The following is a 21839-nucleotide window of genomic DNA, read 5'->3' as shown; positions in this document are numbered from 1 at the left end:
CTCTCTCTCTCTCTCTCTCTCTCTCTCTCTCTCTCTCTCTCTCTCTCTCTCTCTCTCTCTCTCTCTCTCTGTCTCTCGCTCTCTCTCTCTCTCTGTCTTTCTTTCTCCCCCATCTCCCTCCCTCTCCCATCTCCCTCCCTCTCTACACACTCTCGTTACAATGTGTGGTTGTCTGTGTAGGGAGGTGGCGGTGTGACGTGTGTGCTGCAGGACACGCAGGCGTATGACAAGGCTGGCGTGAACGTCTCCATCGTTCACGGCATCCTCCCGCCGGGAGCCGTCCAGCAGATGCGCTCGAGGTAGGAGACACGAGAGCGTTTTACTTTATTTATTTATCTATTATTATCATTATTATCATTATTATTATTATTATCATTATTATTATTATTGTTATTATTATTATTATTATTATTGTTATTATTATTATTATTATTATTATTATTATTATTGTTATTATTATTGTTATTATTATTATTATTATTATATTCACATTATATTTACTAGCATTATTTATTACTGGGCGAGTCTATTAAGGTAAAGGAGGTCTTTAGGTAATTATCCATATATACGTACTGCTACAATAGATTCACATGGAGATCACTATACAAGTCCATTTGCGTTTCCACGTGAATTTGCCGTTGTTTACTTTGTCTCCCAGCTAGTAATAATGCTAGTAAATATAATGTGAATATAGTAGTAATAGTAACTAATAATAATAATAATGGTAATAGTAGATAAATAAATAAATAATATAAATTCAATAATAATTATAATGGTAATATCGGTAAGTGATAACGATACACGTAATGCATTCTTCCGCGTTCTTACTCTATTTGTGACCATTGTTACTGCCATCACCTTGCTTGTTCTTACCTGCAGAGGTAAGGACCTGAAAGACGGAGAGTTGCCATTTTTTGCTGCTGGAATAAGTTCAGTCGTCCATCCAGTAAGTGTGAGATAGCTGCTGAATGTAAATAGATGTATATAGTATGGATTGTAATAGATGATTAATCCATGGATAGGATACGATCGAGGAGTAATACATATCAATTGATAAGATAGATAGGTCTAGGCCAGGTAGCAGGTAGGCCATACAGACTACACAGAGCAACAATAGGCCTGCAAGCACGGCAGGCCAAGACAGACATGACAGATAGGCAGGCGGCAGGCAGGCAGACAACAGATAGGCAGACAGGCAGGCATACAAGACACACAGACAGACAGATAGGATGCAGCGAGGCAGGCAGGCCAGACAGATAGGCATGCAAACACGGTCAGGCAGGCATACAGACACAGACAGACAGATAGGCATGCACACAGGCAGCCAGGCATAAGCAGACACACAGACAGACAGATAGGCATGCAAGCAGGCAGGCAGGCATACAGACACACAGACAGACAGATGGACACTGCAGACACACCGACAGACAGATAGGCCAGACAGACAGATTAGCCATGCAAACATGGGCAGGCAGGCATATAGGCATGCAACATGCGGCAGGCAGGCAGACAGACGACAGACAGATTAGCGCATACAGACACACAGATCAGAGACAGATAGGCATTGCAAACAGGCAGGCAGAAGACAGATAGGGGCATACAGACACACAGACAGACAGATAGGCATGAAGCAGACACGACTAGGCAGATAGATATTGGACCGCCTGATTGTGATAGATTGTTAAACCCTGGATTTGATAAATTGATAACAGTTTGACGTGACAGACTTGATATCCCAGTTTGTGATAGAATGATAAGCCCTGAGCGTGAATAGAATGATAACCCTAATCATGATGTATGCATAATGCCTACTATCTATGCTGATCGAGTAATATATCTGCTGTATTCTAATGTCTAGTCGGTGAACTTTGAACTTCATTCAACGCCACATTTCTACTACTCTAACTGCACCATACGACAAGGGTCTCCCTGACAACAATCACATCGATCACCATGGCGACAGCTAACAAAGAGGCTATCTGTGTTTGCAGAAGAATCCCAACGTTCGACGATACATTTCAACTATCGGTACTTTGAGGTGGACGAGGGAGATGGCCAAGACATCTTGGTGGTTCGGGGGAGGAACCGACTTAACTCCGTACTACCGATGAAGAGGCTGAATAGAAGACATAGGTTATGAATTCGGGTAAGGGGTAGGGGTGGTTGTCATGCTGTTGCGCCTTATAATGATGATGATGATGATGATGATGACGATCGATGATGATGATGATGCTGCTGCTGCTGCTGGATGATGATGACGATGATGATGAATATGACTATAAATCCTGACAAATGGTAGCGGGAGAGAGGTGTTATGCTTCTGGTGTGCTGATGACGATGATGATGATGACAATGAATGACGATAACAGCGACAATGAATGACGATGGCAGCCGACGACCAATGATGACGTGATAACCAAGAGATGTGACGCTAATGCTGTTTAATGTGGTCAGGGCTACCGCTGGCATTCGCCACCTTCCAAAACCGCGGTAATAAATTATAGTGGCGAGTTAGCTACACTAAGCACAAATAAAATTGGCCGAAGATATAACACTTTTCTTTTTCTCCAATTACGATTGAATAATGAAAGCAGCTGTCGTGTCGCTAAAATGTTTTCATAACCTCTCTCCATACCCATCACTGTTTATGCCTTGCTTAGCACATACGAAAAAGTGAACAGTGCTCATCTTTCATTGATGGTAAAATATAACTTGGGTGGCTCAAGTCTTGGCTCAAACTTTAAAACATCCAGAGGGAGCCTGCGGTGGTAAAAGTGCTTATGTCGTCTGTTGCTAGCGACGTGAATTATGTCGGCTCTGTTACTAGGACGTGAAGATGTTTCATCAAACCCTGAAGAGGCATGTGACAAGCATGGACAAAATTACTACAAGCAGTTCAAGACATGGTGCGACAACTACTTCTTTGTCAAACAACAGAGCGTATGCGAACTCACGCTGGTTCCATTTTAAGAATACGTGTGTTTGTGTGCGTGTGCGTTATATTTTTGTAACTATTCAAATGTACAAACAACTGTCTTAGTATCCCCTCAGCACACATACTGCTGCTACAATATTGCATCGTGCGCCATCTACGGGGAGAAATTGTTTAAAGGTATGGAGGTGACTGAGTCGAGGTGAACAAATCTACGCTGGCTGGACTGGTGTTATGGTTACGTAGCATTGCTCTTTACATTGTAATATATGTGTAATATAATCTCTATTTTATATAAATATATATTATAAATAGTGAATATGTAATAACTAATTCATTGACTTACAAATAGAGTCTTTATCTGTTGGTAGGTGAGAGCGAGGTGTCGGCGGTATATTTTTCGATGACTTGGATCAGCCCAATCAAGAGGCAGCATTTGCCTGTACAGGTACATATTATATGAGTGTAGATAGATGACAAATGGCAGAATACGTAAGACCATTGATGCAGTGTATATTATCAGAAATCCTTCTGCGCGTGTGACTGTGCTGTGTGAGACGCAAGTGATATGAGGCACACAATGCGTTATGTTAACACGTATATTTTACCTGTTTTGTTTAACTTGTTTATCAACATCCGGGAGCGAATGATGAAAGATTTGTCATTATTCATTCTTGTTAACAATGATTCATTGTGAAATTTTTGGCCTGCATTCTTCCTATATGAATTAAATGCTGTTCAATACGAGTATATGTTTCGTATTTAGATCAGGCTTTGAATTTATTTTCAACTAGATTTATAGATTTCTTTTTTGGATAGAATTTTGCTAGGATAGACACAGTTCTAATATTTGTTTCTTGTTGGTGTGTGTGCATGCGTGAATGCTTGGTGTGTGCGTGTGTGAATGCTTGCGTGCGTGCGTGCGTACGTGCATGTGTGTGTTAGTGGGCCTGTTTGATATGTTCTTTAATGTGGCATGCATAATTTTTCCCCGTATAGTCGTGCGCAGAAGCGTCGGTGCCATCTTTTGTTCAATAATGAAGAAACACAAGAACGAGCGTTACGGTCACAGAGAATGGTGAGTCCGCAATGGCAGTGATGATGACGATGATGATGATGATGATGATGACGATTGATGATGATGATGATGATGATGATGATGATGATGGATGATGATGATCATGATGATGACGATGATCATGATGATGATCATGATGATGGTGATGATCATGATGACGATGATCATGATGATGATGGTGGTGATGATTGATGACGGGGGATGATGATGATGATGATGATGATGATGATGATGATGATGATGATGATGACGATATGTTGACAACGATGACACGATAACAATTTTCTCACCACATGTTCCATTTTCCTACTCAATTTACCGTGTTCCAAACACATGCTTCTATTACACTGTGTTCTAAATCTTTCTATGCATTCTAATCTGCTGTGTGTTTCCCCATCATGGCAGGAACTGGCAACAGATGAAATTTAATTCCTGTTCAATACAAACTATGTGCCAGTATTTAAATCGGGCTTTGAATTTATTTGTCATATAGATTTATAGATTTCTTTTTTTGCGATAGCATTTTGTTTTAAATCTTTCTAAGCGTTCTAATCTGCTGTGTGTTTTCCCATCATGGCAGGAACTGGCAACAGCTTAGGAGGGGCAGGTATGTAGAGTTCAACCTGATCTACGATCGTGGCACTAAGTTCGGACTTCTGACACCAGGGGCGCGCTTTGAAAGCATACTGATGTCTCTACCAACGACTGCAGTAAGTTGTCTTAATTCTGTTCATTCTTGTTTATTACTATATCCCCCTCTTCATGCTGTGTATAGTCACTTATGTTTATTGTAAGGTTAGAATAAACCTTCTGCACCACAAATCAAAGCCAATCAATTATTTTTATGAAAGATGTGATAAGGTTCGTGATTAGTGTTAGGGTTAATTAGCATTGAATTAATAATTATAATTATGGTTAGGGGTTGTGGTAGCGTTAGAGGTAGAGTTAGTGTTGGGGATGCGGTGGTTAGAGTAACAGTTATATTTAGAGTTTGGGTTAATATTAGAGATCGGGTAACCTTCGCAGTTTGGGTTACCTGGGTCTATGAAATGCCACATGTAAGCTCACGTATTGGCCAGAAATTCCATTGAAGAAATGTACAAAGAAACTATTTAAATTTTATGTAACTTTATTTTTGTAAATAAATTTACTTTGCAGCGGTGGGAGTACATGCATTCGCCAGAAGAGGGCTCTGGCGAGGCAAAACTACTAGACGTGCTTAAAAATCCAAAGGATTGGGTCTGAATGTGTCTCTCCCAGAAGTTACACTGGTATGTTTGTCATGGGTCACAATCCCTCTATGTCTAATCCTCACTAGCATTGTAATTTTAACCCATCGGCACAACCTTTCATATGGTTTGTGAGTTACACGCCTTTTTTCTCACATAATACCTATAGTTGTCTATGTGGCCCTGTTTTGGTAGAGGGATAGACTCGTAATAAATTCATGTGTATACCCTATGTGCTGTGATAGTACATACATGTATCTACAGATAGAGAGAGTGACAAAATGAGTGTATGTGTGCAAGTGATTCACAAAGATGCTTCAACCAATTTAAAATTAAATTGAATTGAACAATAATAACATCGACAACACTGCGTAGTATATATATATATGTATGTATGTATATATATTTATATGGTATAGTTATATTATATTAGCAATCGCATCATACGGCGTTACCACGTTGTGGTGTCGCCACCACGCCAGAAATCTGTACATGAATGCGACAATTATCTATACTAGCGCCCTCTACATATGCACATCAGAAAACACAGCGTTATGATATATGTATTATTCGCGATATTTCGAGCTGCCGGTCATATAGCTGTTGATACGCTGTGAGCTTCTAACCTAACCTATAGAAACAGACGTGGCTAACCGAGCTTATACATTTTCATTAGTTATTTCAATTTCGTGATCGGTCCTCGAGTTTTGCGAGGCAACCAGTAGTCTTATATCGAAGCCGTTCCGTAAGTTGCTTAAACGCCACTAGATGGCGGTAGGTGACAGCTGCCCGGGAAATCGGCATTGGTATCACAACCCAAGAGTGTGGTTGCGTGGATAGATTCATCTGTGTTCGCTGCACACCCTACGATATCATATACAAGTTAGATAATCAACGAGTTATAAAAAAAAATGCTGGAGACGTAATTCGTGGTCAGCGCGCAATTCAACCACGATTTCATTACAACGTTATCATTACAGTCTTTCCCCGCAAATCTTCGCAGATTCGCGGAACTTATTAATATGGATATTATATTATGGATCAAGTAGTCGATTCGTAGTCCGCAGTGATCTAACATCGCCGGGTTATAGTAAAACCGTGTAACTAGTAGCGGCAGTGCGTTCGTCGTAGTCTACTCTCGCCTTCACGCGTCCGCCGCTATGTCTAACATTCGGCAATGGCCGACACTTGCATCACCGATCGCCGCGAAACGCTCCGCGCGTCTGTACAGTTCAAAAAACATTCCCTCTCGTTTGCGGGTCGCAATTATTTACAAGGCGGATAAATAGGGTCATCGTTGCACCACAACAACAACAACAACAACAACAACAACAACAAAACAATAATATAATAATAATATGTGTTTGCGTATGCAGCGGCGGCAGCGGCGGCTACGCACACACGTTATTTACATGACGATGACATTTGTTGTTGCGTATAGTAGCTATAGTATGAAATGCCGGGTTCACGCCTCCCACGTGTGCCATGCAGAGAGATGTGTCGTGAGAAACAAGACAAGAGTGCATCAGTGATTTGTGCTGTTGGCTTAAGGCGCTATCGCGAGACGTAGATTCTTCCTCCGTGTGACTCTCACGCTCTACCTATTCCTCTCTTTCGGTCTCCATCTCCCTCCAACTATCCGTCTCCCTCTCCCCCACCTCTCTCTATATCTCTATCTGTCTCTCCTCTTGCTCTATATCTCTCTCTTCCTCCCAATCTCTTTCTCTATCCCTATCATTGTTTGAGCTTGCTCAGATCAGACCATTAGCACTCTCCAAAAACCCTCGTCACAGCGCACGGTGGCTCCCTCTCATATCCGCTGCCACCACTACACGACGGCGCCCCCTCACCACACCCAACACCTTACAGTTCTACACCCTCACTGCTGACACCTCGTGGTGGCGCCATCACGGACGCGCGGTGGCGCCCCCACGCTAGCGTCGTTGCGACCGAGCAGTGGCGCCCCCTTGCTAGCGTCGTCGCAGTCGCGCGGTGGCGCCCCCTCGCTAGCATCGCCGCGCGGTGGCGCCCCCTCGCTAGTGTCACCGCGCAGTGGCGCCCCCTCGCTAGCATCGCCGTGCGGTGGCGCCCCCTAGCGTCGCCGCGTGTACTCGGCGAGCAGCTGCAACAGCTGGTCGTGGTCCATGCTGTTGAGCAGGGCGACGTCCATGCCGAGCGCGTTGGCAACGCTCGTCATGTCGAGTCCGAATGACTTCAACAGGTCAATGAAATCCATCTCCTCGCCTGCCGAGAGAAAACACGTGTGTGTGTGTGAGAACACGTGTGTGTGAGAGAGAACACGTGTGTGAGAGAGAAAACACGTGTGTGTGTGAGAGAGAAAACACGTGTGTGTGAGAGAGAACACACGTGTGGTGTGAGAGAGAACACACGTGTGTGTGTGTGAGAAAACATGTGAGAGAGAAAACACATGTGTGTGAGAGAAAACACGCGTGTGTGAGAGAGAACACGTGTGTGTGAGAGAAAACAGCAGTGTGTGAGAGAAAACACGTGTGTGAAAACACGCGTGTGGGAAAGAAAACACGCATGTGTGAGAGAAAACACGTGTGTGAAAACACGCGTGTGGGAGAGAAAACACGTGTGTGTGAGAGAAAACACGTGTGTGCGTCAGTGCGGTCAGGGCAGCGCAGATATATAGATGTAGGTGTGGATGGACGGATGGATGGATGGATAGATATTAGATAGATTAGATTGGACAGACAGACAGACATCAGACACACAGATATGTGGATTGATAAACCGATAGATAAACACTGATTTGTAACTACTGACCGGTGAACGGGTTGCGTAGCTTGGGGCACGCCTGGTTGCACTGAGGCCACGCGCAGCGGTCGATAAGCCTGTGCCGACATCGGCTGTTGTGGAGGCGCCACCTGTGGTCGAAATCCTCGTCGTCTTCAAACGTGGCCGCTCGCTTCGTCTGCTGACGATTCCGAGCTGAAAGTCGGGGTTCAGATGCTCATGTGTTTATCGTATCAACATTACATCTCGTAAGAGAGATCTTCATATTCTTCATTAATGAGCTGTATTAACGAGCTGTGTTAACGAGCTCTGTACGCGTCGTATCTCCCAGTCCGTGCTAGCTAAACCTAACTCACACTAGTTGATCCTGATCCTGGTAGTTGTACCTAACTCTAATAGTTTTCCCTGACCCTGATCCTGATTGATGACCTTGACTCTGATAGTTGACCCTGACCCCTGTAACTGACACTGACCCTAGTAGCTTATCCTGACCCTAGTAGCTTATACTGACCCTAGTAGCTTATCCTGACCCCTGTAACTGACGCTGACCCCTGTAACTGACTCTGACCCTAGTAGCTTATCCTGACCCTAGTAGCTTATCCTGACCCTACTAGTTGTTCCTATAGGCTACGCGCGTGTTACCTTTGCTCTTCCTGTTGCGAGTTCGCTGTCTGCGAGAGAGTCGCTCCTGCCTGCGTTGCTGCTTGCTCAGCCGACTCCGCTGACGTGTCGGTTCTGATGCTGATGCTGACGCTGCTGCTGCTGACTCCGCCTGATCACTCAGCATCACCTCACTGCAAACACAGCTAACAGTTAACATGGTTCTCTACTGCTGCTGCTGCTGCTGCTGATGATGCTGCTGATGCTGCTCTGCTCCTGCTGAATCCGCCTGATCGTCAGCATCACTCACTTGAAAAACACGCTAACAGTTAACATGGTTCTCTACTGCCTGACTGATGATGATGCTGCCATGCTGACGCGCTGTGATGCTGCTGCTGCTTGATGCTGATGCTGCTGCCTGCTTGACTCCGCCTGATTCCACTCTAGCATCACCTCCTGGAAAACACAGCTAACAGTTAACATGTCGTTCTCTATCTGCTGCTGATGTGCTGCTGATTGCTGCTGCCTGCTGGATGCTGAATGCTGCCTACTGCTGCCTTGCTGCTGCTGCCTGATGCTGATGCTGATGCTGATTGGTGCTGCTGGTGGTTGGTAGATGGTGGTTGGTGGTGGTGGATGGAGTGAGTGTGCGTGGTTGGTGTGCTGCTTGCTGCTCTGATGATGAAGATGCTGTATGCTGCCTGATGCTGTCTGCTGCTTGCTCTGCTGCTGCTGCTGCTGCTACAAGTCGGTGCCGCCCTGGATGTGGATGATGGTTACCATCTCTTCGAGAGATATAATTTTTAATACGGCCATCAAGTGTGAGTCAACCATCGGCAATTACTGCCACTAACAAAGCTCACAGCATTACGCGAGGACCTCGGCCACTGGGCATTTTACTATAGCCAATTCTGCCATGTTTGCAGAACCCATGCTCGGAATACAAAAAAACATTGCATGGACTAAAAACTGCGGACTGAGAGTCGTGATTAACGGCAAAGGCAGAAAGAGCCGATATGATATGGACTTACCCCCCCCAGGCCACTTTATTAAATTAATTATTTTTTTTTAGGGCGTTAAGGGTAGGGTTAGGGCTTATGGTTTTTTTTTTTTTAAGTTGTCCTAGTAGTCATTATCCTAAGTTGCCTAGTAGTCATATCATATCGCATCTAAATGCCCGGTGCGATTAACCGTCGAGCCGACGTTGTCATGGTAACGCTGCTTTACGGGAAAGCGGAGCAGGTCGAATTCCGTTGGGTTGCGGTGGTGTTTGTGGTTGTCCTGTCGTTGGCTGGCGTCCATCCAGCAGCGCAGCACGCCTGCCCGTACGTCACTCCATCTAGTATAACGGTACTTGCACTCCTGCCAACAATCACCATCATAACGTGGTTACAGTGTATTATACTAGGTTGGGAGACATCTAATTCTGCACTCCCTGGCCCGCAACATCACATCATAAGTGTTATCTAGCGTGGCCGCCATCTATCTTCCCTCACCCTGCCAACATACAATCATGCGTGCTTACAGCGTCTAGAGTGTTATAGTAGGTCGGCTTGCCACCAATCTATCTGACCACTCTCATAACATTAAATCCTTAGGCGTGTTTATAAGCTGGTTACACTTCGATACTGAGAGGTATTCAACTTCGTACTGCACGTATCTATTCCATATCTGCTCTATCACTATGTCTGTTGTGTCGTTATATAAGATATGAGCTATGAGATAAGATAGCATGGAACAATGTGCTTACTTCTTTGTTGATATCTGCCTCACACATATCTGTTCTATCATTACAGGACATGAGACTTAAAGGATATATATATAGGATAGGATAGCATCTCTGACGTGTACTCACTTCTTTGTGATATCTCTTCTATTGTATATAGAATACAAGATATATATATATATACATATATATAGGATAGGATAGCATCTCTGACGTGTACTAACTTCTTCGTGATATCTCTTCTATTGTATTTAGAATACAAGATATATATATATATATATAGGATAGGATAGCATGTAAGACATGTGCTTACTTCTTTGTGAGTACGATGTGTGACAGGCAGGAGGCTGCGAACATGGCCGACACGTTCTGGAATGTCGCCTTTAGTTCGTTGCCCATGCCGTGTATGTAGTCCCACTGATCCTTGGTGACGGGCGGCCCAACGTTGTCCACCGTCATCTGTGCCTCGTCGTACAGCCATTGGAAGACGAACAGCGGCGCTGCAAACGAACGCGTCGGGGCGGCGTCAGTCTACGAGTTGTTTTACAGGTGGCGGGGGGGGGAATTTGCACAATTATGATAATGTCAATTGCATGCTAGAGGGGGACTTGTGTCGCCAGGTGGCGCTTGCCTCGGGGAGCGTTAATTGGGTGATAGATAGAAGTTTGAATTAATTATCGGATTTTAATTGATATTTAATTTAGTAATTGATTTCTAAGAACGAAAGATGAGAGTAAGCAGTCTGAACCAGAGATGAGCGTCACCAGTAAAGTATTACTAGTGACAAGTGACTAGTGACTAGTAATCGATTTACTATTACTAGTGATTAGCTTGCATACTCGGCGTTGCCCCGGGGAAAAACGCTTGTGAACAACTTGTAGAGCAAACTCTGGCACACCATTTACTTAATTCTATGGATAGAGTCACCACATCAGAGTAACAACAATATAACACATAATCAATATATGAAGGATTCTGAGTGTCAGGAATCGGAAACTGTCGCGACGTTTTCGGAGGCGGATTCGCTCGAAGCCTCACCTCTCATGGTGTTGTAGGCGCGGTAACCAAAGTAGCACCTCCAGTGTTCTGTCGGGTACTCCTCTTGACATCGTTCGGGCACCTGTCCGCTCCAGTAGCTGTAAAACACACGAACATGGACGTTAACAATCACTAGTAACAGCTTCAGTGGTGTGTAGGATGGATGGATGGATGGATGGATGCTGCTAAGGTGGCTGTACGTTCCAATAGCTGTAAAACACACGAACATGGATGTTAACAATCGCTAGTAACAGCTTCAGTGATGTGTATGATGGATGGATGGATGGATGGATGCTGCTAAGGTGGCTGTCCGTTCCAGTAGCTGTAAAACACACGAACATGGATGTTAACAATCGCTAGTACCAGTGTTTAGTAAAACAATAGTAAACAGATACTAGTGTAGGGCTGAACACTATCTGGTGTGTAGGATGGATGGATGCTGCTGCTAAGGTGGCTGTCCGTTTCAATATTACCTGAGATATCAGAGGTCTTCTTCCTGCATGATATATATAACCTCGAGTATCACCTATCTATCCCCATACTTCACTCTTACCCCTTCATACCTGATTCTTAGCTTCACGGATTTGACGGGAGAGCAGAGGTGAGCATCGTCCTCTCCCTTCCCTCCACCCCTTCCCCTTCCCTCCCCTCCTTTTTCACTCTCCCCTTCACCCACCCCTCCCCCGTGCATTCTTCTCCCTTCCCCTCCTCCTTCACTTNGCTTCAGTGGTGTGTAGGATGGATGGATGGATGCTGCTAAGGTGGCTGTCCGTTCCAATAGCTGTAAAACACACGAACACGGATGTTAACAATCGCTAGTAACAGCTTCAGTGGTGTGTAGGATGGATGGATGGATGGATGGATGCTGCTAAGGTGGCTGTACGTTCCAATAGCTGTAAAACACACGAACATGGATGTTAACAATCGCTAGTAACAGCTTCAGTGATGTGTATGATGGATGGATGGATGCTGCTAAGGTTGCTGTCCGTTCCAGTAGCTGTAAAACACACGAACATGGACGTTAACAATCGCTAGTAACAGCTTCAGTGGTGTGTAGGATGGATGGATGGATGCTGCTAAGGTTGCTGTCCGTTCCAGTAGCTGTAAAACACACGAACATGGACGTTAACAATCGCTAGTAACAGCTTCAGTGGTGTGTAGGATGGATGGATGGATGCTGCTAAGGTGGCTGTACGTTCCAATAGCTGTAAAACACACGAACATGGATGTTAACAATCGCTAGTAACAGCTTCAGTGGTGTGTAGGANAGAGAGATATGTTTCATTTGCTCTTCAGGTTTGTGAGTCTGCTGACACGATTTGATTCAAGGAATGGTAAGGAAGTCGACTCGACTAAATCATTTTTCTTTCTCTGCTCTGCATCTTCGTCTCTCAGTCTCTCGCCCTCTCATCTCTCGTCTCTCTCCTCTCTTATCTCCTGTCTGCATCTCTCTCTCTGCTCGTCTCTCTCATTCTCTTTCCTCGCTCTTTGCTCATTATTCATCATTGCTTCTTTCTCTCTCGACGGCTCATTCTCAGGACAACTCTCTCTCTCGCTCATGCTGTTTCTCTCTCAGCGTCTCTCTCGCTCCGACTGCATGAACGACGTCTGCTCCTGCTCTGCTCACAGGGTCTGCGTCTTCTGCTTGCGCTCTCCAACATGCTCTCACTGAATCAAGCGACAGCATCACAGGCGCCATCAAGCGGTTGATCACGGTGGTCATCTGGGCATCCTCACGGATGAGTACAACCGGAGATCTGCATGTATGCGTTGCACATGGAAAGACGGTGCATTCAACGGCATGCGCTATGGAGATGTGTATTAGGGCCGACGCTCGGTGCCATGGATGGACGTGCATTCACTGCATCGGCTATGGAGATGTGTAATAGCCAGGGCGCTCAGTTGCCGCGTTGGAGATGTGCAACACTCACTGTCTTGCTAAAGTGATCTTCATCAATGCATCGCCACGGTGATCTGCGTCAACGCGTTACCGAGTGGAGAACGAGACGGCGTTGCTAGCGGTTATCGTGGCTTCGAACCTGATGGAGGCAGCTTCTATCCGTGTTGGAGGACCGATTCCCTGTAGGGCAGGTCCTATCATCAAGTTCCTGTATTGATTGAGGGAGGCGCCGAGTGAACGGCCCAGTCAATCCTGCAAAGAAGACAACAATCAAACACACACATCATATATATAATATATGGAGGTATAGATATTATAGTATATAGTATATGAGTATATGGAGAATAATATATAATATTATAGGTATATATATATATATGGAGAATAATATATATATATTATATAATAATATATATGCGATGAATAATTATAGTATATATATATGGAGAATAATATTGTATATATATACTATATGTAGTGGAGGAAAGATAATGATGTAGTAGTATTATATATATAATATAGTATATAGTTATAATATATGGAGAAGTAGGATGATATAATATTAAGATAGTATAGGAGAATAATCTATATATAGTAGTTAGTATGGATGAATAATAATATATAGTATAGATATGCTGGAAGATTAGTAGAGAGATAATGGGGTAATTGAACGCTTAATACCTTGATATGTGGCATAGGATGCCTATAGACGCGTGGAGCTATGAGGCATATATGGGCATTATATAGTGGATATATATCGCCCTAGCAATTGTTATTATGATATGGTATACTTAAAATTAGTGAACGATATGGGGTATTGAAGCGTTAAACATTAAGATATAGTATATATAATATCGCCTGTTTGTCATTATTTATTAGTCTGATGATAGAGATAATATATGAAGTGAGACGCCGACGATCATATAGTACAACATGTAAAGCGGTACTTCACGAAAAAACAGCGGATGATGGCTATGTATCGGTTTTGTAAGTGAGATTAGGGATTTATAAGTGGATATTCGTTGCGCAACCCTGCAACCTGAACATATCCAAATTTCCATTGGAGGAGAATCCTTTAAAAATTATAGGCTTTAAAAAATACAACAAAATATTGTAGGGTAGTGGATTGAATAGTAGAATAGGCAATCATTCGTTCGTTACAGATATAGATTATTTTGACAAGCTACAGTAAGCATATTATGTGTGGTTAAGCAACGAAACTTCAAATTCGATTATTCAAAGAGATGTAATTAGGAAATATATAATTGATTAATCAATTAGGTATTTTCTGATTATATTTTTACTTGAGATGTAATGTTATCTCATCAAATAGGTTGTGCTGTTGGTGCAAAGGTGTTATATAATATTATTGCTGGTGAGAGTTTGTGTGTTATTATAGACCTTTAAGGTTATAAGAATAAAGTTTACGATTAGGAATTTGACATTTTCTACACTTGCCTTATGTTTGTATGGTACCTATTTGTTTCTTTCCATGTATGAATGTATGACATGCCATTATGTATACATAAGCACACGCAAACATATGCACGCACGCACGCACGCACGCACAGATAGACGTACACACGCGCACACACAGACACGCACGCACGCACGCACGCACGCATCACGCATCACGCACGCACATAAGTATCATACATATATACATGGTAGTGCATGGATATAGTATGAGAGGGTGAGTTGGTATATATACTAGTATATAATATATTACCCTTTTCTGCAGCTGGTTTGGCTCCACTCCAAGAATCACTGGAACAGTAGGGAATCATCCTAGAAAGAAAGAAATGTACACATAATAAATGCTAAAAATATAGTAACAATAATGACAATAATATCTATTACCCGTTATCCTGTCCCTTGCTTCCTCCTCCCCTTCCCTGTTCCTCCTGCTTCCTCTCCCTCTGCTCCTCCGTTGCTCCCTCCTCCTTCCGTGCTCCCTAGACAAGTTCTCATTACCCACAATCAACATATTTATCTCGCCAGCACAGTAACAGTCCGCTAGAGAGACGGGTGCGGTTTTTGGTCGCTCTGCCGCCGGTCGACTCCGATTATACTAATAACGCAGCATAGATGATCAACTCCGATCCGCATTTATTAACTAATAACAGAGCTAGAGATATCAACGGTCGATCCGCATTATACTAACACAGCAGTACCGAGTTCATCTTCTACAATTTATTCATTTATAATTCATATTTCTTTTTTCTTTATTTTTCTTGCATTTATATCTCTTTTCCAAATATCTTTGCCATTTTTAGATCTATCTATTTCTTACATTACTCTTTGTGTTTTCTGACCTCAAACAATCGATTTCTGCTCGATCGTATGTTATATACGACGGTGGGGGCGACAGGCTTGCTGCGGGTGTAGTAATTTAGGCGGGGGGTGGTAAGATTGGAGAGACGAGGAGTTGAGGAAGAGGGGGAGGAACGGAGAGAGAGAGAGGAGAGGAAGCGGAGAGAGAGCTGGGATTGGAGCGAGGGTGAGGACGAGGGGGAGGACGAGAGGAGAGGAGAGGGAGCGAGGAGAGGAGGGGATAGAGGAAGCGATGAAGAGGGCGGGTGGTGGAGGAAGACGGAGAGGAGAGCGAGGCGACGAGAGAGGGGGGAGGGAAGCTGATGGCGAAGAGACTGGCGCGGGAGGGAGGAGAGAGGAGGTGCAGTCGGGAGCGAGAAAGAGCGGGAGAGAGTGAGAGAGAGGGGGGAGGAGTGACGAGAGAGGGGGACGGAAATTTTTTTGGGTTCCCCACTATCAGGTCCGGACTACAGCCCAATCAGCGCACTCCAATTCACGTTTCGACTTCCTCGTAAGCAACAATGGTTAAATGAATACACCTTCGTACCCTAGACCCCTAAGACATTCCCTTACCCTACCCTACATTACCCTAACCCGTACCCTAACCCTTAACTGTTACACGAACCCTGAACTCAATACACTTATAATTGCCAACCCTATATATACAAGCACCATTATATTACAAAACACTATCTATGGGTGTGGTGCCGGATATTCAAGTGGGGAAAGAAGAAACATTTGGGAGGGGCGTGCGGGGATCGGCGTGCGGTGCGTGCGTTTCGTGCGGGCTGTGCTGTCGCATGCGCTTGCGGGCGGGCTGCCGTGCGGGCGTGGGTTGCGGGGCCTGCGGGCGTGCGGGTTGTTGGTGATGTGTGGGCGTGCGTCGCGTGCGTGCTGCGACCGTGCGTGCGAGTGAGAGAGGGGGGACAACTGGGCAGAGAGGGCGAGCGAGCGAGAGGAGAGGAGGCAGCGAGGCTGAGAGCAGAAGCAGAGGAGGGAGCGAGAGAGAGGGGGAGGCGGCGAGAAAAGAGAGGGATCGAGCGAGGGAGGAGAGGGGAGGGGAGGAGGAGAGGGGGAGGAGCGAGAGAGCACGGGGAGGGCGAGAGAGGGAGGGAACGAGAGAGAGTGGGATCGTTGAGTGAGGAGGGGAGGAGTGAGAGAGAGGGGAGGGCGAGAGGAGGGGAGGGAACAGGAGAGAGGGGAGGGACGAGAGGAGGGGTTGAGAGAAAGCAAGGAGGGAGGAGAGCAAGAGAGAGGAATTGAGAGAAAGGACCAAGGGGCGGAGAAAGCAAAGAAGGCGGTGAGATAAATACAAAGGGGAGAAAAGGACCAAGGGGAGAGGAGAAAGCAAGAGAGAGGCAGGGAGAGAACAGACCAAGGGGAGGAGCAAATAGGAAGAGGAGTGAGAGAAGACCAAGGGGAGAGAGAACTAGAGAGGATGTGAGAGGGATAAGACCAAGGGGGGAGAGAGAAGGACCAAGGGAGGGAGAAGCAACGAGAGAGGAGGCGAGGGAAAGACAAAGGAGGGAGAGAGCCAAGCCAAGGGAAGGGAGAGAGCAGAGAGAAGGAGGTGAGAGAAATACCCAACGGGGGATGAGCAGAAAGACCAAGGGGGGAGAAAGCAAGAGAGAGGGGAGAGAGAAAGCCAAAGGGGGGATCGGAGAGCAAATGAGAGAGGAGTGAGAAGAAAGACCAAGGGGGAGGGAGAGCAATCAGAGAGGAGTGAGAGAACGAGAAAGACCAAGGGGTTGAGAGAGCAGGAGAGAGTGTAGAGACAAGACCAAAGCGGGAGAGAGCACGAGAGAGAGAGTGAGAGAGAAAGACCAAAGGGGGGACGAGATGCAAAAGAGAGGCGGTGAGAAAAGGACCAAGGGAGGGCGAGAGCAGAGAGAGGGGTGAGAGAAGACGAGGGGGGGAGAGCGGAGAGAGAGGTGGGTGGGGCGAGAAAGACCCAAGGGGAGGAAAGCAAGAGAGAGAGGAAGGTGGTGGAGAAACGGGACAACCGGGGGGAGAAGAAAGCAGAGAGAGGAGGGCAAGAGCGAGGAGAGAGAAGCCAAGGGGGTACGAGAGCGCGGAGGGGTGAGAGGAGGAAAGACAAGGGATGAGAGAGAAGACCAAGGGGGGAGAGCCACCGGAGAGAGGGGAGAGAGAAATACAAGGGGGAGAGAGAAGAGAGAGGGAGGAGAAAGACCAAGGGGGAGAGAGCAAAAAGAAGAGGGTAGAAAAAGACCAAGGCAGGGTGAGGCCAGAGAGAGGGGTTGATGAGAAGGGGACCGGGGGGGGGGGGCGAGGCGAGGAGAGAGAGAGGGGGGTGGGAGGAAAGACCGAAGGGCGGGAGGAAAGCAAGAGAGAGGAGAGGGGTGGGAGAAAGACCAAAGGGGGAGAAAGCAGAGAGAGGACGAGGCAAGAGACGAGGGGAGAGAGAAAGACCAAGGCGTGGGGAGAGAGCAAGCGAGAGGGGTGAGAGAAAGACCAAGGGGGGAGAGAGCAAGAGAGAGGGGTGAAGAGCAAGCGAGAGGGGGGAGAGAATACCAAGGGGTGAGAGGAAAGACCAAGGGGGAGAAAGAAGAGAGAGGGAGAGAGAAAATGCAAGGGGAGAGAGACAAGACAGGGGGAGAAAGCAAGAGAGAGGGAGAGAGAATACCAAGGGCGAGAAAGCAGAGAGAGGGAGAGAGAAATACCAAGAGGGGATGAGAGCAGGAGAGAGGGGGAGAGAAAGACCAAGGGGAGAGAGCAAGAGAGAGGGGTGAGAGAAAGACCAAGGGGGGAGAGAGCAAGAGAGAGGGGTGAGAGAAAGACCAAGGGGGGAGAGAGCAAGAGAGAGGGGGGATGGAGAAAGCCCGAGGGGGAGCAGAGCACGAGAGAGGGTTGGAGAGAAAAGCGGCCAAAGGGAGAGCAAGAGAGAGGGGGAGAGAAGACAAGGGGAGAGAGGAAGAGAGAGGGGGGGAGAGAAAGACCAAGGGGTTGAGAGAGCACGAGATGAGGGGGGAGAGAAATTTTACCAAGGGGGGAGAGAGCACGAGAGAGGAGGGAGAGAGCGAGTCCAAGGCGCGTCGCCATGTTGTTACGTCATGCGCGGGCGATGGCCGTCTGTAATCGCCGCTCATGTTTGTTTACGTGTTGGTTAGCAATCGCATCTACGCTTAGACGCGCGATGGTGCGGCAGCAGTAGCAGCAGTGCCAGCAGCAGTAGCAGCCAGAGAGCAGTAGGCAACATCCAAGTAGTACAGTAGCAGTAGCAGTAGTAACAGCAGCACCAGTAGCAGCAGCTAGTAGCAGGAGTCAGTATAGCAGTAGAAGCGGTTAGTAGCAGCAAGGCAAGAGTCAAGACAATATAGGGCTGCAGCGACAGCCTAACGACGATATAAAAAGCAAACAAATGGACCTAGAATGAACAGCAGCCAGCAGCAAGCCGAGCAGCAGTAGCAGCAGCACAGCAGCAGTAGTAGCAGCAGCGTAGCAGCGAGGCAAAAAACAGCACCAGCCAGTAACGCAGCAGTAGCAGCAGCCAACAGCCAGCAGTAGCTGTACGGCACAGCAGCAACAGCCAAGCCAGTAACCACAGCTAGTCAGCAGCAGCAGCGAGTAACAGCAGCAGTTAGCAGCAACAACATCAGCAGCCAGCAGCAGTAGCAGCAGCAACAGCAGCAGTAGCTCAGCCAGCCAGCAGTAGCAGCAGAACGCAGCAAGCATTGAGCAGCACAGGCACAGTAAGTAGCAGCAGCAGTAGCAGCAGTAGCCAGCATGCAGCAGTAGCCCAGCAACAGCAGCAGCAGCAGCAGCAGTAGCAGTCTAGCAGCAGCCAGCAGTGTTAGACAGGGATTGTACGCATTGGGATTTATACAGGGACCAGCACGGATGGGTGCCGGTGTTGTGTGTGTGTGGGGATAATAACTAACACTAACTCCTGCGGGCTGACACGGGATTTAGCAGACGGGTATATCGTATTCGATTGGAACCCTTGCTCTATCTTATCTCGATGTGAGAGGAGGGGAAAGCCATTGCTGGTGAGATGTGTTAATATGTTGCTCGCTAATAGCTACCCTGCAGTAGGCCCCTGCTGCACCCTTTACCAGCGATCTCTGATTCCACTCTCGTCCTCGTTCAGATATCCGCTCTTCCCATTCTTCCCACTCTCATTTCCCATTCTCCGTCGTCTCCGCAATCTTTCTTCATCTTTCCTGTCCTCGCCATCTCCTTCTTCCTACCTTCCCGCAGTCTCCGCATCCATCTTATCCTCTCCAAGCATCTCGCACCCTTCCTTACCCACCTTCCCCGGTCCCCCCGTCCTACCTCACCCTTTCAATCTTCTCTAGTCTTCGCTTCTTCATCCCTCGCCTTCCCTTCCCCTCCTCATCCCTTGTCCCTCCTCATCCCTTCCCCTCTCATCCCTTCCCCTCCTCATCCCTTCCCTCCTCATCCCTCGCCTCCCTTTCCTACCCCATCATTTCGCTATCCTCCCCCAGCCCAACCTTCTTGTTTGCGGTGGCCGTTAGTGGTGTTAGAAGCTGATAGCGCTCGCTCTATAGCAGCCAGCTCTATCGCTTCCCCCAATAACTCACACTGACATTCCAGCAGCAACGCAGTAGCAGCGCAGCAGCAACAGCAGCAGCAGCAGCAGCGAGCAGCAGCAGACAGCGCAGCAGCCAGCGCACCACCACCACCCCCACCACCAGCCAGCAGCAGCTAGCCAGCAGCAGCACCACCACAGCAGCAGCAAGAGCACCACCAGCAGCACACCAGCCAGCACCAGCGCACCAGCACCACCAGCAGGCCAGCCAGCAGCAGCTAAGCGGCAGCAGCTACAGCAGCAGAGAGTCACCGCCAGGCCACCGCCTGCAGCTAACCAGCACCACCGCAGCAGCAGCAGCAGCGAGGCTATAGTACGGCGGCTGTGTGATACAGGGCTACGTTCGGCTTACAGCGCCGCGTGAGTCTGAAACCGACGCTCCACAAATTTACGTGTGTCTTTTACGTTCGGCGTACGATTAGCATGGCGTCGCGATCCACGCGCGCGGCCAAACGGACGCCGACACCGCACGCGACTGTTTGATCTACACCGCCCGCGCGCGCGGCGGGCGGCTGCGCTGCGTGGTGCGTACGGCGTGTCGGCGCGTGGTGCCTGCGGCAGCGTGCAGGCTTGCCGCACGCGTGCTGTTTGCGTGCATGGAGATAGCCGTGTGTGTTTGCGTGCCATGCGATGCGTGCCGGGCTCTGTGGCGTGGTGCTGCACTCGTGCGTTGCGCCCGCGCGGTTGTGTGTTTGCCGTCGCGATGCGTGCGTGCGTATGTGCGGGCGTGCTGCGGGTGGGTGGCGGTCGGTGGCGGGCGTGCCTTGCGTCGCGGGCGTGAGTTGTGCGGGCCTGCGGGCCGTGCGTGCGTGGGCGGGCAAATTTATTTTCCCACTTGAGTTCCGGACCACAGCCAATCAGCGCACTCCATTCACGTCGACTCTCGATGAACAATGTAAGATGCGATACCTTCTGATCCCTAACCCTTACCCTCACCCTAACCCGTAACGCCTAACACGTACAGCGAACCCTAATTCAAAACACTACAATCCAGCCCTATATATAAGCCACATATTACAGAAACACTCATCGTATTGTGTGGTCCGGAAACTCAAGTGGGAAAACAATTTCCGCTTTGCTGGGGTGTGTGCGGCAGCCTGCTGGGCCGTGCGTGGCGTGCGGGCGGGCGTGCGTCGGGCGTGTGCGCGCATGCGTCCGCGGGCGTCGCCGTGCGGGGGCGTGGCGGCGGCGTGCGGCGCGTGCTGTGCATCGCGTGCGGCGGTGCCGTGCGGGCGTGCGGGCCGTGCGGGCCTGTGCGTGCTGGGCGTCCGTGCCATCTGCGTGCGGGGGCGGTGCGCGGTGCCGTGGGCGGGTGCGATGCGTGCGGGCACGCTGGGAGCTGGGGGCGTGGGGGCGTGGTTGCGAATACTAGGTACCGGACGGTCTCGGAGGTTCAGGCGAGATGGTGGTGGGTGGGCCGGAGGCAAGTGATGGTGCGAGTGACCGGATAAAGGGAAGGAAGATCGGGGATGGGGTATGAAGGCGACGCGCGAGGGATGGATAGGTTATTGGGCCTGAGGCGGGACCGGGGAGGACCCGGAGGCCCCGCGTAGTACGACACACACGCACTACCGCGCACGGCGCCACCGCGGCACAAGAAACACACACTGACCACAACAACCGCGCACGCAGGCACGACAAACACACCACTCACACAACACATTGCCGCGTGCGCCAGGCACACAAACCCACT

At 47.9% G+C, this 21839-nt stretch overlaps 2 protein-coding genes and 1 long non-coding RNA gene across 3 annotated transcripts in view; 2 read left to right on the top strand and 1 right to left on the bottom strand.

The window, feature by feature from the left end:
* Positions 1–12782, top strand: part of LOC106817475 (oxygen-dependent coproporphyrinogen-III oxidase-like) — a 24847-nt gene extending 12065 nt beyond the window's left edge. Inside the window, 3 exon segments of the mRNA XM_014822143.1 lie at positions 4591–4720; positions 5169–5281; positions 12660–12782. Of these exon segments, the coding sequence (XP_014677629.1) occupies positions 4591–4720; positions 5169–5255 (217 nt within the window). The 3' untranslated portion in view covers positions 5256–5281; positions 12660–12782.
* On the top strand, positions 275–2020 carry LOC106817478. The gene is made up of 3 exons (XR_001395064.1): positions 275–299; positions 880–946; positions 1992–2020. It is a non-coding gene; the product is annotated as an uncharacterized LOC106817478 (long non-coding RNA).
* LOC106817474 (palmitoleoyl-protein carboxylesterase NOTUM-like) overlaps positions 7291–21839 on the bottom strand; it is a gene marked incomplete at its 5' end in the record, with an annotated part of 14750 nt that continues 201 nt past the window's right edge. The window contains 11 exons of the mRNA XM_014822142.1: positions 7291–7483; positions 8030–8194; positions 8642–8793; positions 9827–9890; positions 9934–9963; positions 10640–10825; positions 11364–11461; positions 11927–11982; positions 12991–13120; positions 13295–13337; positions 14993–15051. Of these exons, the coding sequence (XP_014677628.1) occupies positions 7332–7483; positions 8030–8194; positions 8642–8793; positions 9827–9890; positions 9934–9963; positions 10640–10825; positions 11364–11461; positions 11927–11982; positions 12991–13120; positions 13295–13337; positions 14993–15051 (1135 nt within the window). The remainder of the gene's footprint in view (positions 7484–8029; positions 8195–8641; positions 8794–9826; positions 9891–9933; positions 9964–10639; positions 10826–11363; positions 11462–11926; positions 11983–12990; positions 13121–13294; positions 13338–14992; positions 15052–21839) is intronic.

Source organism: Priapulus caudatus, unplaced genomic scaffold, assembly GCF_000485595.1.
Source record: "Priapulus caudatus unplaced genomic scaffold, Priapulus_caudatus-5.0.1 Scaffold1740, whole genome shotgun sequence".
NCBI lineage: Eukaryota > Metazoa > Priapulida > Priapulimorpha > Priapulimorphida > Priapulidae > Priapulus > Priapulus caudatus.
The sequence above is the reverse complement of the archived record's forward strand: the minus strand, read 5'-3'. Positions and strand labels throughout refer to the sequence as shown.